Source organism: Camelus bactrianus, chromosome 1 (assembly GCF_048773025.1).
Source record: "Camelus bactrianus isolate YW-2024 breed Bactrian camel chromosome 1, ASM4877302v1, whole genome shotgun sequence".
NCBI lineage: Eukaryota > Metazoa > Chordata > Mammalia > Artiodactyla > Camelidae > Camelus > Camelus bactrianus.
Window position 1 is genome coordinate 59,809,700 of NC_133539.1, and position 16,970 is coordinate 59,826,669.

The following is a 16,970-nucleotide window of genomic DNA, read 5'->3' on the forward strand; positions in this document are numbered from 1 at the left end:
GTCCTCTATTGATGGGTGTATGGGTGTTTCTAGTCTTTTACCATGACAAACAACACTGTCATCCTTGTGTCTCACAGTTATGAGTTGTGAGTATATTAACAGGATAACATCCTAGAAGTAGAATTACTGCATGAAAGGGAATATGCATTTAAAATTTTTGATAGACGTTGTCAGAGCACCACCTATAGAAATTGGACCAATCTATACTCCTCCAGCTGAGTATGAGTGTCACTTTCCCCAATCTTGCAATCTAGTACATCATCAATATTTTTTATCTTTTCCAATCAGATACTTTAAAAATAACCCTTATTCATTATTGTTTTTGTATATTTCATTTAACTGATATTATCACAGCTGTATAATTGTCGATTATTTTAATGCAAATGTTTGGTATTTAATTTATACTGTTACCTAAGGAGAGTTATGGGTTTGTCTGATTAACTAATTGTTGTTTATGCTCTTATTTCTATGGATAAAATGCATTCCTAATCATATACATCTGGCTTACATTAAACTTTTTAAAAATGTGTTAGTGTGAAATGTATATGCTGAAAACACATAAAGACCACTAAACATTTGAATGGATAGTTATAAAGTGAACATACATGTAGTAACCATGCAGGTCAAGAAAGCAAGACATTGTCAGCTTTCCAGAAACCCCCTGTGTGCCCCTCTCTGGTCACAACCCTGTCCTCTTGCCTGGAGGTAACCATTCTCCTAACATTTATAATAATAATGTCCTTACTCCTCTTTATTATTTTACCTCCTGTATTTGTGTCCCTAAACAATATAGTTTCAATATGGCTGTTTTTAAATTTTATATGGCTAGAATCATACTGTATGCTTGTGTGTGTGTGTTTGTGTGTGTGTATGTGTCTTTTCTCACTCAACACTTACTTTTGTGGAATTCATCCATGCTGATGTATATAGTTGTTCATTTATTTTCATTGTTGTATAGTATTCCATTGTATGAATATACCACAATTTATTTATCCTTTCTGTACATGGGATGTTTGGGGCTATTGTGAACAATGCTTCTGTGAATATTCTTGTATATGTATCCTTGTACACATGTACTTGAGTTTCTCTAGGAAGTAGAGCTAGGAGTGAAATTGCAAGGTGAAAAAAAAGCAAGAAGTTGCTAGGTGGTAGATGATGTAATCTGTTTTTCAAAATGTTGGTACCAGGTTGACACCTCTACCAGTATCCATGAGATACTGTTGCTCCACGTCCTCATGTATATTCGATAAAGTCAGACTTCAGAAAATTTTGCGTATCTGATGGGTATGTAGTAATATCTGTTTATGGTTTTAATATGCTTTCCCCTGGCCGAACATCTTTTCATATCTTATTGGGCCTTTGGATGTTGTCCTTTATGATGACCCTGTTCAAGCCTTTGCCTAGTTATCTAGTGAGTTGTCTGGTTTTTTTCTTAAGCATGTTAGGACTTCTTCGTATATTCTAGATATTAGTCCTGTGTTGGTTGTACATGTGTTAAATATCTGCTTTCACTCTGTGGCTTGTCTTTTCACTCTCTATATTGTGTCTTAATAAACACCTTATTTGACGTTTTGAAGGTAATGCATTTGTAAGTTAGAGGCTCGTGTGATGTGACATAATGAGAAATTTCGTACATTTAGTACTTTAAATTCAGTTCATCACTTGTTTCTCCACAGAATAGTGTGCCAACATGGAAACTTTATATATAATGTGGGTTTCTGCCAATCCCTAAGTTTACCTTTGTTTTAGTAGAAGAATAAGAACTAGTTGACTTTTTAAAATATATCTGTCTGTGCAATTTACTCTACACATTATGTGACAGGTACTACAGTTAAAGCAATGAAGCGTATTAGAAAAAAAGATGACAAGTCCATTGCATTTGGAACTCAGTTGTCTGACAGATTCAAGACCCAGAAAAGAAATCTTTGCATAGCAAAACTAAGTATCTATGCTCACAGGAAAGCCTCTCAAATCCTAGTTTTATATGTAATTGTTACTATCTTTGGCATCTAGTTACTGAGCCCATAAGAGAACTGGAAAAGGAGAAAGTTACTTCTATGTACACACACTAATAGCCACAAAGGCTGAGCTACTGACAGCAAGAGAGGGAGCAGAAAAGCTATGAAAGCAAAAGCTGATGGAGGAAATAAAACTCCAACAGTTGGGTTCTATTTAGTGAAGGGACCAGCAGTGCTGTGTGACCCAGCAGGCCTTAGGACTCCCTTGTGTCTTGTACTACACCATAATTATTACTCACATTGGTGTTTGTAATTGTCAACAAAAGGGGAAATTATGTTCAGTGTCTGTTGCTTTTTAAGGAGTCAGAGATGTAAACGTATTCATTAAGAAGATTTAAATGGGGAGAAAAAGTTGGTGTTGGTGTTTACCTTTAGTCCAGAACACTTGATTTTCCTGACAGGCACATTTCCTAAGGGTTCTGGAGAGCTGAGGTGATGTTGACTGTGGTTTACATTAGTGGACAGATATGTAAAGGTGAAAGTCAACTCTTCTCAGGCCTAGTGACTGACTCTCACTCCTAGTGATTGAGCCTGCACACCTTTGGTATTTGTTGAGGGTCTGTATAATCCACTGTAGTGCAATCCACTGTCCTATCACACAAGGCCTGTGAAAAAAAAGCTTCCTAATTTGTCCTCAGACATTTACCGTACCTCCCTCTAATCCTTCCTCTACTCTGCTGCCAATGTGATCTTCACATCTGTGGCGTCAAGCCCTTGATAGCATCCCTTTGCTCTTTGAATGAATACCAAAATCCTCAGTGTGACCCATGCGGGCTGCATGATCTGGACGTTGGTCCACTTCTCATCACTGGAGCCACTCTTCCTCTTGTTTCCTGCCTCACCACCTTCCTGGCCTTCCTTGAATATGTCAGGTTTCTTGCCATCTCAGGATCTTTGTTTCCTCTGCCTGGAAAATTCTTTCTCCTCTCATGCCACAGTCCACCCCATCTGCTCTCTCTTCTTTCAGGTCTTAGCCTGTCCTGACTAACTTAGCCTCTGACTAACTCTGCTCCCCAAGTCATATCTCTCACAACATCCTATACTGTTATTTCTTGGAACCTGTCACCATTATTAACTATAGAAGCATTTGTTTGTCCACACAGTTGCCTCCTCCAGATGTTAAGTCCGTGAGGGCAAAGACATACCTGTTTTATTCCCCAACTGCATCACCAAATCTAAAAGAATACTGATTCATAGAAGGTACTCAGTAAATATTTGTTAAATGAACAAATGAAGACCAAATAAACCCAAGGTAATGTGTTTGGCATTGTGGGTAAGAAAGAAATCTAGAAATTGGGGACAAATATAAGTAAGAAAATAAAACTTACAGTTTGGGAAGATTAGTTTGGGAAGATTCAGTGTTAAACTTTACCAAGTGGGTAGAGGGTAGAGTTTATCCAGGCAGCATTAGTGTTGGGAGTGGGGAGCAAAGTCACCCTAAATGCATCAAACAGCAAGAGCAGGGAAAGGGAGAAGGAAAGTGTATCCTCTGGGGCATGTGGAGTGAATATGTCTGATGAAGCATGCAGTTTGGGAGGTGAGCTTTGGGAAACAAAACTGGAATTATTGGTTGGGTCAGATCATGGCAGACGCCGGACACCGTTCAAAGGGATTTAGACTTTATTGAGTAGCATCCAAGAAACACTAAGTGGCTTTTTTTTTTTTTTTTCAGCATGATGGTTACAGAGTTACTCTTATCTCACCTGGTTGTGTAACTGTCCTTTTATTCTCTCATTCTTTCTCTTGACTCAGAAAGAGTCTAAGGTTAATCCATCCACATGCTCTGGCTCTCATCCCTTATTCCACCTCCATCCAGCACACCCATTCAACACCTCTGCTCTCTCACATTGTCAAACATAGCCTTTTCTTCTGCCATTTGACACACATTTGTTACCTCCTGCTCCCCACAGTGGAACTTCTCCTGATTCTTCTTTTTCTAGCTCCTCCCCAACCTTCAACAAGGTTTTTGTTGCTTCCATTCTGATGTCCATGATAAAAATTCCAAGAGTATGTCTCTGAGGTAATGTTATTCCTAATGACAGGTTTGTATTCATTATTTAGTCACTCAGAACTTTTTTTTTTTTTGCGTACCTACTATGCTCCAGGCTGGAGATGCAGCAGTGAAACAAAACAAGCCAGTCCCCACCCTTATGAATGCTTTCTTCCAAGAAACCAGGAAACCAACAAGCAAATACAAGACCAAATGGTGACATAGTGAACACTCTCACTGCAGGTTTTTCCAGTTTGATGTCAGCTTCCCTCAGTCTCAGCACCAGAAAGTTTTCTTTTTCTCTCAAACCAGCAACCTGGCTTGATGTCCCTATTTGGGCAGAAGCAAGAATTTCCAGATCCTAGATTTGTATCTGTGGATCCATTTGGAGCATATCCTCTGATAGCCAGCCAGTCTGTTGCCAAGACCTGAAGGTGATTCCCTCAAAATGTCTGTCTCAACACCCTGGTCAGGCGTTGGCCACCCTTTGCTTAAATTCTTTAAATAGCCTCGTAGATGCCCCCCACTGCTTTCTGGGATTTTATCTTTTCTACTGACACCAGATTCATCTGCCTGAAACATTTCTTCCAATATCTCACATGTCTGTTAAAAGCCCTTCAGCAGCACTTTTACTTAGAAGAAGGTACAGGCCCATCTCCAGAGATGTGTATATAGTTTTCCCTCCTACACATGATCCTTTAGAGACCCTCATCTGTTGTACACATTGCAATGCACTTACGTTAGACTGAATCACATGAAACTGTCATTTCTGTGGATCCAAAATGGTTGATTGAATTTTGGCAGTTTATAGGTTGCAACCTCACTGGCCTACCAAATAATTGGTTGCCTCTGTGTCTTTCTCCCCTGTTACATTGTGAGCAACTTGACAATCACGTCTTGGTCTTAATGATGCTTGTATCTTTACTGTGTACTGCAGCATCTGGTACCTAGTAAACAATGGCAGTCAAGTGCCCCCACTCATGTCATGATCTGCTCCTGCTGCTTCCATTTTCCAGAACGCCTCGTAACTGTACCTAATCATGTCCCAACCACCCCTCACTGCCAGCCTGACTCATGCCTCCTTCAGGACATGCTCACTGCTTCTCCATATTAATCCCCTACCACCACCTCTGAGTCACCAATATTGCCTCCCCCCAAAATTGAATATCATTCTTTAACATCCAAAGCATATGTTATATGATTTACTTTGTATTTGCCACATTTCTTAGCATAAGGTTGCTCTTGTAATGATGAGTTGAAAGATCTCTGTTCCTAGCCCTTACTTTTCGCTGTAGGATCCAGTACCACATTTGCAACTGTCTGTGACATAACTGCACTTGGTGACTCTTCATTCTACTCAACAGAACTGAAACTAAATTCATATATCCTCTCCCAGATCTGCTTCTGGTCTAGACAGCCCCCCCCCCCAAGTTGGACCTCTAAGGCATCTTAGCTCTCTTTCATTCTCTGTCCTCTTCCTGAAATAACACTCCACTGGACCATCACAGTGATGGCAATTCCTCAGCCTGACTTTAGATTTTAATATAATGTATAAAGTCTGTCCCTGGGAGTTTTGAGAGGAGATGCATGTCTCCCAAACCACAGCAACATTCTCTAGGACCTAGAGCCTCCTGATGAGAAAACCCCTTCCTCCTGGTCCTGCCCCTCCCCTGGGTCCCTTGCTGTCTGCAAACCTCTCCTCTAGTAAATATGTGTGATTATCTTCAAGTATAATGATCTTTCAAATCATAATCACCTTTGTCTACCAAACTATACTGCATCACTGTGTCTCCAGAATTCTCTCTCTGTCCTGATAGATGTGTTTCTGACCTCAGGAAGAATGCTGTAACACATCTTCCTCACTATTAGCATGATCTCTGGAGTGCCTTCCATCAGTACTTTGTGAGAAAGCATCTTCTTCCAGTTTGCTGTGGTTTCCCATGGGTTTATGTTTGTCTCAGCAACTGAATCCTGAGACCCACAGAGACAAGTCTCATATGTGGTACCCTGTGTTGTCTGCAACACACTGAGGTAGAGTTGGGCGTTCACAGAGAGTGCTCAGAAAATAGTTGTTTTATGGATACGTTTTATGTGTATAACTTCTGTTTGTGTATATTTATGAATTATTGTGTGTCTCTGGATGTGTTTCCCATATTATTCTCAGAGAAGTATTCATCTCTGTGGTTTGGGAGGCAGGAATAGCTTGCGTATTTTTCCCTGACCATCAGGCCCATGGCATTCTAAACCAGTAAGTCATGTGCTCCAAAGGTTTGTGACCACACCTGGCACAGGTGAAGAGCCTACCTGAGCTGCAGCCTGGGGTTATTTTTATCTCCCACCTGCTTGGGGTCTCCCTTTTCCCTCTAAATATGAAAGACTAATTTTTCTGTTAAACATTAGAAGGAATGTGGATGTGTATATATGTGTACAAGTCTGTGCTTCTGTATGCATGTATACATATATCTGTATCTACATATATGCATTCACGTGTGTATATATGAAGGAAATACACCAAAATTTAAATAGTGGTTATTTCTGGATGGTGGCTTTTTCCAAATTCTCTATGACAAGTCAAATTACTTTTATTAACAAAAAACCCCACTAATAAATGTTATTTTTTAAGGATAGGCAGGGACAGGATTATTAGATGATTGCTGAGATCCACCCTCTGAGTGAACCAGGGACGAGGGGACAAGCAGGTGCCTAGTGGGGAACAGAGAGATGGACTTCTCAGTATCTCAAGATGAGAGAAAGTGACCAGGGAGTGAATTTGGGCTGACTTGCAAAATGGGCCAAGGTTATTGAAGGCTGTGAGCTGAGGAACTGGCAACTTTGTTTGGTTTGAAGGTCAGGACCTTGGACAGTGAAAGGAAAGCGAAGGAAAATTTAGGGGGTGGGGAGTGGCAAACAATGAGTTCATCAGGGTTTCCCCCCAAACTCAACTGTTTAGAGAAGTGTGGAAAAGATGAAGAAAAGCTTGAAATATACTTTCAAGTTCATGAAGAATTTTTACGAAGAGCTATGCAGTGGGCGAGGAAGAAAGCAGACATGTTTCAAGATAGGTTTAGCCCACTGTGATTCCAGAGGGAGGGGTTTCCAGAGCAATCAGTGTCAGGGCACTGGCACCAGGGGTAGGAGGGCACAGGGAGCCTCCATTAAGGGAACGGGTTACCCCCGTGCGGGCGGCAAGCTTCCAAACAGCAGGTTCACCATTAGGTCAAGACATAGCTCCCCCACCCCTCGCCTCCCTCCTCCTCCCTCATCTCCATCGTCTAAGGGCAGAGGGAAAGTTTGTGATAAGAATTTTTAATAAAGAGACAGTTCCTAACCTTTCTGAACTTGAAACAAAAAAATTACATGAAGCAAGCATTGTCAAGGGTGTTTCTCCCACACGGCCTGGTCCCATAGTTCTCTCCATGAGCTCCCTGAGCAGGAGGAGAAATGGAAAGATGAAAAACAGAGAGATGGACTCTTCCTCGCTGTGGCTTATTTCTTTTCTCTGTTCTGGAAGTGGGGAGCCCCTGGCCTGTCACTCAGGAGGAGCACACCCCAGCATGGCTCTGCACCACCTCCAAGGCCTCCCTGCTCTCACTGAGCTGCTTGGCCAACCGGTCCTTATCAGTAACTTCCTCACTTTGGGATGAGGAGCCTGGGGTCAGTATGAGCAGCGAACAGATGCCTAGAAGGAGAGCCAAAGGGAGACCCTTTAGGCAGAGTAGGAAGCATGAAGGAGCAGAGAAAGCCATACAAATCAATTCTTGAAAAAGAGCTAAACTGAAATATATTTCATGATGTTTATGTCTTTTCTCCCTGCACGATGCAACATTTTAACTTCTCTATATCTCAATTTTTCATTCTGATGGTTCCATCAAGGAACATTTCCAGTCTGGGCTCTAGTTTGAAATGTGAGGTGAAGAAAGTCTCTTTTAAGCCAGTCAGTTTAGTATTTGCCATTCCCTGGGTGTAAAGGAGGAACATACACAGAGCAGTGAAGTCCCCGCCAAGGACAAATCCCCCCATCTACTGAGAACCATGCAGTCCTTCCCCTTGGAAGTTCCTGCTGTAACTGGGCAGGCCAAGGAAGCTTCCAGAGCAGAAACACCCAACAGTGACCACAGTATTTCTTCCTGAGCTCCTACTATAAGCCTGGTCATTTACGTATAGTCTCTCATTCGATCCTCACAACACTTTTTCAAGGTAAGTATCGTTATCCTCATTTTGCAGATGAGGAAAATGTAGAAGTTAAATAACCTGCCCAAGGTCACACCTCCAGGAAGTGGCAGAGCTGAGATTTGAACCCAAGTCTTTCTCACGTCCACTGTGCACACTGCCTTCTGCCCACCGAGTCCATTAACAAAAACAGTTGGATGATTCAGGCAGAAACACACAAAGCCACATTTTGGCCCCAGTGCTGTAAGTCCTATTAACCCTCCCTTCTGACCAACTGAATGAAACTCACCTGAATTAAAAACCAAGCCCATACCATGTTCTGTGTCCACTGCTCCCTGTCTGCTGTGCCTAGCGGAGCATCACATAAGTCAGGAATTTAGAGGAAGCTGTTTATTGTGTCTTGGCCACAGGAGTAGTAATTCAGGCACATCATTGCCTCCATGGCTTCCAAACTCATCAGACAGAAACATCTAGAACATATAGTCCACTGAAGATGCATTTAAAAATATTTTTCAAGATAACTGCCTCATATTCTTTAGGGAACAAGAAAGGATGTAGATCTATGATATAATAAATATATTCCCCCACTTGTGGCTATTTTTATACCACTGGATTTCTCATGATGTCTCTTGTGCACCTGGGGACTGTAGAACATCTCTTTATAGCTCAGAAAACTCGTATTATGAGTGTCTAGTAGAATCAGACCTCCAGTATGTTAAATAAATAAGTAAAGTGTTTATATACGAAGGGGTCTGTACCAGAATAGAGGTAGATGGGAGAAATCTCAACCTAAGCACCCCCCCCCGAAAAAATAATTCTGGGGAGATCTGGTTCATAGAAGCCACTGGCCTATTCAAAGCAGGTCTCACTGATTCTTGCTTCTCATGGAAAGTACCAAAGACAGGAGCTTCTGGAACTGCATATGCTGGTAGATGTGAAAATGCAGATGAAAGGCTGCAAAACTCAGGGTTTCCAAGAATGGAGTGGCTGGGGCCTAGAAAAGTTCTCTCTCTGCCTTAAACCTTCTAAACCACATGACCCTTGGAATTCCCAGGGAAACATTTCAAAAAGCTAATCCCAGGCTCCTCACTGGCCTACTGAAGCAGAATCAGAATGCCAGAGGTAGAGGGTGATTGAATTTGGGATATATGTGAATTCCAAACTGACAGTTATTTTCTAAATAATAGAGATCATTAGCATTTCAAGAAAGAATTAATGGCCATTTTTTTAAGCACACTTCTATTTAAACTTTTCCCACTAGTCTGCCCTCGGCCAGATTTTTTAAAAATCACCTCAGTGAGATCATGAATGGCCATTGTTTTTAAAGTTAAGAACAGGGCACTGGTGTTAAGTACCCTTTCCATGTACCAACTGAGCCATATAAAATAATGGCTTCTTATGTAAACATGTGTGTGTTTTCTCAGAGTTCTAGAGAACGAGTGTTCAGTTTGCCTACATGCTTTTAATTCTTAGCTGTCTCACGTATTGAACCATCATCAGACAGATTTGTGGGTGCACAGAGACCATCACAACATGAGGTTTAAAAGAGGATAAACGTTTCTGTGTAAAATCTAATGAATGTGCATTAATGAAGTGACCCAAACCACTTCTAGTCAAGTCCTCGAAGATAAAATCAATCCTCAAAATATGGGAGGGGTGTTTTCCAAGACCTTTGGAATCCACAAACATACACACGTACAAATATCATTTAGCAAATGGAGTCTCCTTTACAAAAGGCAACCTCGCACAGTGGCTAGGACAGCTTTGGAGTCAAGCCAGCCTCAGTCCAGATCTCAGCCCTCCACTTGCCAGTTAGTTGTGTGCTCCTGGGCAGGACCTCTCGGTGCTTCAGTCTGCAAAATGGGGGTAATGGTATTACCCACTGCATAAGGTTGTGGTGCAAATTACATGAAATTGTGCATGCCAGACACTCAGCACTTTGCCTGGCACGTGGTAAACACACAATAAATATTAGCAACTGGTAGTAGTGATGATAAAAATGACAAATTAGCTATTAATAATAATGACACTAAAAGTAGTTTTAAAACTCTTCTCCCCCTTCAGAATTTTAACCACTGTATAAAGAGCAAAATGTCAAATTCAGCACTTATAAAATTATTACTGCAACTAAAATTAATTCTACAGACACATCTATAGCACATCTATAAACTACATTGATACTGAGAGTGAGTTGTGATGTGGGGGACTAGCTAATCAGAACAGCTGATGCCACCTCCCATTAATGTAACATCATGCAAAGGAAAATGCGATTTAAGATTATTGAGTCCCTTTTGCCCTGGGAAAAGTAAGCTCAGTGGTCACCAGCACTTTGCTCTAAGGTACTTCAGTGCATGCACACTGCTCCTGGCATTCTTCAGAATCTCATCTCCTTCCTGAATCCTTAGCATCCCCTCCCGTCCCCAAGGCTCAGGGTAACTGCCATTGGAGCTTGATGCTGAAATGTTCTCTCTCCCTTAATGAGCAGTTTTCGCCTGGCTAAAGTTCTTACTAACAGAGTTTCTTATTTCTATAAGGCAGCCTTTGGCACCATGAGCTGAACCACAGTCAAATGAGAGGTCATATTCTTTAATTCATCTTGAATGTTTCTCTTGGCTGAGAGCCATTGCTTTTTAAAATGTTTCGCTCTTCCAATAGCACTAGAAGTTGGTTCTCTTTGAGGGGCCATCATTCTTAAAGACACAGTGATTCCATTGCTTCTGATGGACCGGTAGAAATGGTGTCACCATACTGGAGTTGGGGTCTCTTCCACTCTCTCCCTCGCTCAGTCAGTAATCCATTCCCTCAGCCTTGCAGCCTGCATGGACCACATGCCTTAGAAAAATTCCAAATTACCACTTGATGGACCCCAGAAACACTTGAAATAGGAATTTTAAGTCAGTTACTACTAAAGAGCTGCTACATAAATGCAAAAATTTTTCTCAGTCTCTTTTCTCCAGTTGAATGACTTGTTGGTAAGGCAGAGGGACCCTAAAAGAGCTGAAGCAAGAAAACAAAACAAAACGAAAATGGTATGAAATTAACACTAATGATCACTGCCACGGGACCTCATATTTAATGCATCTCTATTTATATTATTCCTGATTCTGCTCTTCCTTATCTGTCTGGAAGTTGGGAAGCCACAGCAGGAGTGCTCTACAGGGAACTAATGTGAGGAAAAGTGTATGGATTTGAGCTCTGACAGTTAACAAAAGTGGCCAGTCAGTGATCCTTATCTGGATCCTGGACCTAGTTGGCTTCTTCTGAGTCTTCAGACCAAGCAGTGTCCAACACACACTCTGCTTCCTCCATTTCCTCTAAAACAAATGACTGTGTATTTGCCAGGCTGCACTGTGCATTGGGTTGCTAGAAATACACCAGGTTGCACTGATGGTTTAACTCTGTTTTCTATAAAGGGCTGCGGGATCTCATGGAAATTTTTGCAAAGTCATATGCAAATCACAGAGCCCCGGCCCTTTTCTTAACAGGATGGCAACCTTGCTCCTCGGTGGTACCTGGGACCTGGAGATCCTTTCTCCACTTACGTTTAGCGCGCAGCCTGGGACTTGTCCCTGCAGCTCACCGGGTTAGCCGTGCCGCCGTTGGGACCTCCCACCTGGACTCCCATCACCCACCTTTCTTGAGACTGCTCTGGCAGGGCTGTTGTGGGGTGCAGCCTTTGCTCAGAGGGCAACATGTTCCAAGCAAAATCTGCCCACCTGGGCCATGGGCTCACCTCTCGGGGCTCCTTGCTTCTCTACTGGGTGCGATTTGGGGTTGCCAAGCTTCTCTCCAAAGTCTAAAGTGGTGGGACAGTAGGGACCTGTGAGAGGCCCCATGGCCTGATGCACTCCCCCAGCTCCCCAGTCTGAACCCCAGGTACCCCCACCCCAGGCCCTCGCTGCCTGAAAGGTCTGCCGTGGGACTGAGCAGGTTCATTGGAGGGATGTACCTGTCTCTAGAGTTTTTCTCTAGGTTGAATGTTTCTATTGTCAGTGGTTCCAATCTGGAAAAAACTCACCCTTCTAATCTAGCCTGCCTCCCCCACATCATGAGAAAAAGGGAGGAGGAAGGAGGGACAGTTTATGTTTATGATTTATGGAAGATTAGGGTTAACTCCAGTTGTTCCCAAATATTGGCAGGAACCACTTCTCCCAATGAATATTTTATCCGCTTCTACCTACCCAGATTTTGTCACGAGTTTCTAGCTCCTCCCTAAAATTATTCACTCCTGAGGTGTCTGGTTCAAAGATGACCCTCCCAGCCTTCATTTGCTTCCAGATTCTCCTGTTGGGGGTGGGTGGGAAGTGGGAGAAGAAATAAATGAAACAAACTGGCCACATGTTGATAATTGCTGAGACTAGATGGTGGGGATGTGGGTGTTCGTTATACCTTTCTCTCCACTTTTATATATGTTTGCAATTTTTCATAATAAAAAGTTTTAAAAATTTTTTAAAAGTCATCCAGCTTCCAAAACACTCAAGAGAACCCAAAGCCCAACACAGAGCTTCATGGAAACCCCACACCAAGGCAAGAGGCAAAGATGATTCCATTACATATATATATAATATATATATACATATATATATTCATTTTCTAATTTTTTAAGGCCCACTGCTTTATTTTCAATAGACTATACCTTATTTCTAAGAGGTCCCAAAGTTGGGCTTACTTCCTCCAACTGGGTTAGTGGGGAGGGCTGGGGTAAAGGGTTCCTTAAAATCCTGAAAGTTTACACGTCCATGTAGCTCACAGTCTTACTGTGAGGGTGGGAGTTGTTCAGTGTTCTGAACTTTGCAGAGGAAATGTGCTCTCAATTCAAAGTGTCATTCTCTGGAATTGCACCTGGCTCAGGAAAGGACTGTCTTTGTACTTGAATTTAAATCCAGTGGAGAACCTTAACATGGGCATTTGCATGATGGAGAATTGCTGCTGTCTTTTTTCCATATGTCACTTTCTTGAATGTGTTCTAATAAAATGATTCTAAAGCAGGCTGTTGATATACAGTGATTTATAAATACTTTCTGTTGAGTGCTGAGGCCCTTAATTTTCTACCAAGAATTCACCCCATCCCACTTTCTGGAAAGCTCTATCTGTTGGGGACAGATGCAGTGAGTGTGCATCTGGCATGGTGGCGGCACCACTGCAATTGCAGTCACTGATCAACCACACTGATGTTGTCTTCTGGTTGCCTAGCGGCAGAATTTGTCTTCCAGAATGAAGATGGCTATATGAAGTAGATGAGTGTGGTGGGGAAGGTGGAGGGGGGCGGGCAGGAACAGGAGGGCAACTCCCTCCACCAGAGAAAGAGCAAGGCAGGAGACAAAAGCAGCCAAGAAGAGAGGTCAAGTTCTAACCCATTCTGTTCAGTGATAAGAGTCAGCACGTTCAAGTTATAATCAATTGTTAAATTTTATTTACAAAATCGCACCTTTGGATAGCAAGTTATAGCAAGTTACAAATCTCAAAATCTCATTAAGCAAACTGGAAGCCAATGGAGAAAATATGTATTTCCAAAGGTAGATATTTTAAGAAGCACTTTTTATTCCAATCTGTATCCCCCTTGTGTAAAGACTGACTGGGGCACTCCCATGAGCTAGTAACAAACTTAGGCCAGTTCTTGGGGAGAGGAGGCTGTGTTAAAAAGCCTTACAAGGGGCAGGGAAGGCAGGACCAGACCAGCAGGCTTCCACATACTGAGCACCTTTCCCACACCAGATGCTAGGAAGGCACTTGATGGTGCACGTTATCTCCTCTAATCTTCACAGACATCCTGGGAGGCAGGCAGTACTGTCTTCATTTTTCAGATGCACAGGCTGACGCTGAGAGCAGTGGATAACTGGTACAAAATCATAAAGCTAGAAAACAGCAGATCTGTGATTCAAATTCAGGTCTCTGATCCCCAGACCCATGCTTCTTCAAACCACAGAGCTGATGGCCCAGTACCCAGCCTGGGCTCTCCCTTGTACCTTGCTATGGTCTTCACGTTAATGAACTGTGCAACTTACGTGTGCCCTGGGGGCTGGTAGGGGCAGGCAGAGCCAGTGCCCTGCTCTTCCTGTGTGATTGGAGATCCCTTCCAGGGCAGGGCCTTCACAACTCACAGCCACGTCCCTGGGACTTAGTTGTGTAGAGCACAGGTTGATGAGGCTGAGGTCCCCATTTGGTTTTCACAGAGATGCTCACTCAGCAAATATTTGAGTGCCTACAGATGCTGGGCATCATGAACTAGGTGGGCAAATATAGACACAGGCCCTGTCCTCATAGAGTTTACCAGAAGAGGAGACAGGCATTAACCAAGTACCACTTGAATGGATGTATAATTACACCTAGAAGGGACCGTGGAAACCACTGAGATCCACAGATGAAACTGAGACACTGAAATGCTGAGAAGTTTGCTTAAGACTATATAGCAAGTTAGGGGCAGCATGAGAACCAGCACTCAGTAGATTTCTATTCTTAGACTACCTTCATCCCTGCTGTGTCTCACTCTCATCTGTTGCACACCCACAGACTGCCCCCTAAGCATAGCCAGCCATATGAACATATTGATCAGTCAGTACACTATCCCCTGCCTAGGAGAAACCAGAGAGCACACTTTGTAGTGATAATCAAGCAGGATAGTGAACCAAACCCCTGAGGGTGGCATTTGCCCAAGCCTTGTCTGCAGACTTATTTCAGAGCCCAGAGCAGGAACAGAGGCAAGGCTCCTGTGCTGTAATAAGGGTGCTTACAGGTGTTTCAGTGTTTTGGTCTGACCCAGTATTTTCTCATCTCTCGGGTTCAGCAGTCATTCATTCACTCATTTAATTCAACAAATATCTATTGAGTGCCTGCTAGGGACCATGCAGAGTTCTCAGAGCTGGGGATACAGCAGGGAACAAAACAGACTGCCCTCGTGGGGTGAACATCCCAGCTCGGGGAGACAGATGATACACAAAATAAATAAGTAAATAAGAGCATATTAGAAAGTGATAAATACTACGAAGAAAGGTAAATCAGGAAAGGGAGATAGGAGGTGCCTGGGGAGGGGAGGATGCAGTTTTAGGTACGGTGGTTGGGAGAAAGACCTCCCTGAGAAAATTATGTTCTCGGACATCATTTTACACACACACACACACACACACACACACACACACACACACACACGTACGTACACACAACTGTGCCGTATGATTTGAAAAGTCCCATAAGCCTTCCCCTGCCTCCTTCAGAGAAATAAAGAATTTCTCAGTACCATGTCCCAGAGCCCAATTCCTAGCTTTCCCATTTTTCCCTTGAGCTAAATCTGTGGTTCTCAAACTTGAGTATACATCAGAATCATCTGGAATGCTTGTTAAAACACAGATTGCTGGGCTCCACCCTCAGAGTTTGTGATAAAGTAGGTCTGGGGTAGATCCAAGAATTTTCAGGTGCTGCTGCTGGTCCAGGGACCTCACCTTGAGGCCACTAGGTTATATATAACCCAGGTATTATAGCTGGAAGATCTCTGTTAAAATCCTGAGAAAGGATATATCTGTTCATTAGGATCCGTGGACATTATCAAAGTGGCTATCTTGGAAGAGCAGGATCCTTAAGAAGTGTGAGTTTTTTTTAAACTGGAATAAGTTTCAGAAGCCACAGCCCAAGACCCCTAGCATTGGGGAGTTAGGGCGAAGGAAAGATCCTAAAAAGCTGGTGACAGTATTTCATTGTTTGTCTATCAGTGCTTTGCATTTTCATAGCATTTAATACTGCTATAAGCCCTTGTACTCACTGCTGTCTTTGGCAGTTTAACCTGTTAGGTAGACAGTTACAGATGTCATTATTACATTTGTAGATTAAAGAAAACTAAGACACAAAGAGGTAAATGTCCTCCCTTGGGCACCAAGGAGGAGAACCCCAGTTCCCTTACTCCTAGTCCAGTGTTCTTTTCCCACTACCACTCTTCATAGCACGAGCTGTAGCTTCCCCCTGGGGCGTCTATCTGGGGCCATTCAAATCCAGGACACGTCATTGCTCTTTGCATTTTGCTCCGTTCAAAATCCCACTTGCTGTAAGTAGATTGTCCATATGGGTGATTAACTGTGACAAATACTAAGCTCTGCATGAGTTTCCTCTGCCATAAAACACATATCTCTTCTTCTGCTACCAGGTATCGTACACAGAAAATGCTAACTCATTTTACTATTAGCCCACGCTAGAACTAAGGATGAAAGCAGACCTGCTGGGGAAGAAGCACACATAATACTCCCGAAAGGCAAACAGAAATGGCATTTTGATGATGTGTACCTTTGCCTCCATTCCATTAGCAGAGATAATTGAAAGTTCCTGTATCATTAGAACACATAGCAAAATGAGAGAGATTTTGTTAAATCTGATGGCTGATGAATCACATTCTCAGATACTTAAATATTACCAAAAAAAATGGGCATGAAAGGTAAAATCCTGTTTTCCAGTACTTGCCCATCTGTTGTTTTCTCCAGTCCTGCACCGATGCCTCGTAGTGAGAGAGTGAGGTCTCCCATTGAATCTCACAAAATAGTTCATGCCCACTGCAATGCAGGATCGAGCTTATGAGAAAACAGGTTGGGTTGGAGGGGATGGAATGACACGGAGCTGTTTCCCTTCAGCTTCCATTCATTTCTTGACCATCCAAGAGTCCATGGTTTTAGAAGTTTCTTTTCTAAAATTGCCCTCGAATATCTCTCAACCCATTGATATTCTGACATCTTCCTCCCGTACAGCCATTGGGACCACTCATTTATTCCATAAGCACATATTCAGTACTTACTGTGTACCAGCCACTGTGAAAG

General features: G+C 42.7%; 1 protein-coding gene across 15 annotated transcripts in view; it reads left to right on the top strand.

The window, feature by feature from the left end:
• The window catches only part of KALRN (kalirin RhoGEF kinase), a 616,794-nt gene that overhangs the window by 430,341 nt on the left and 169,483 nt on the right, over positions 1 to 16,970 (top strand). For 4 of the 15 annotated variants that reach the window (XM_074364800.1, XM_074364803.1, XM_074364805.1 and 1 more), the window contains exon 34: positions 11,664 to 13,151. The exons of the other annotated variants lie outside the window; for them this stretch is intronic. In XM_074364800.1, coding sequence (XP_074220901.1) covers positions 11,664 to 11,726 — 63 coding nt within the window. In that variant the 3' untranslated portion in view covers positions 11,727 to 13,151. Of the gene's footprint in view, positions 1 to 11,663; positions 13,152 to 16,970 lie in introns of those variants that run through there. 15 annotated transcript variants of the gene reach the window in all.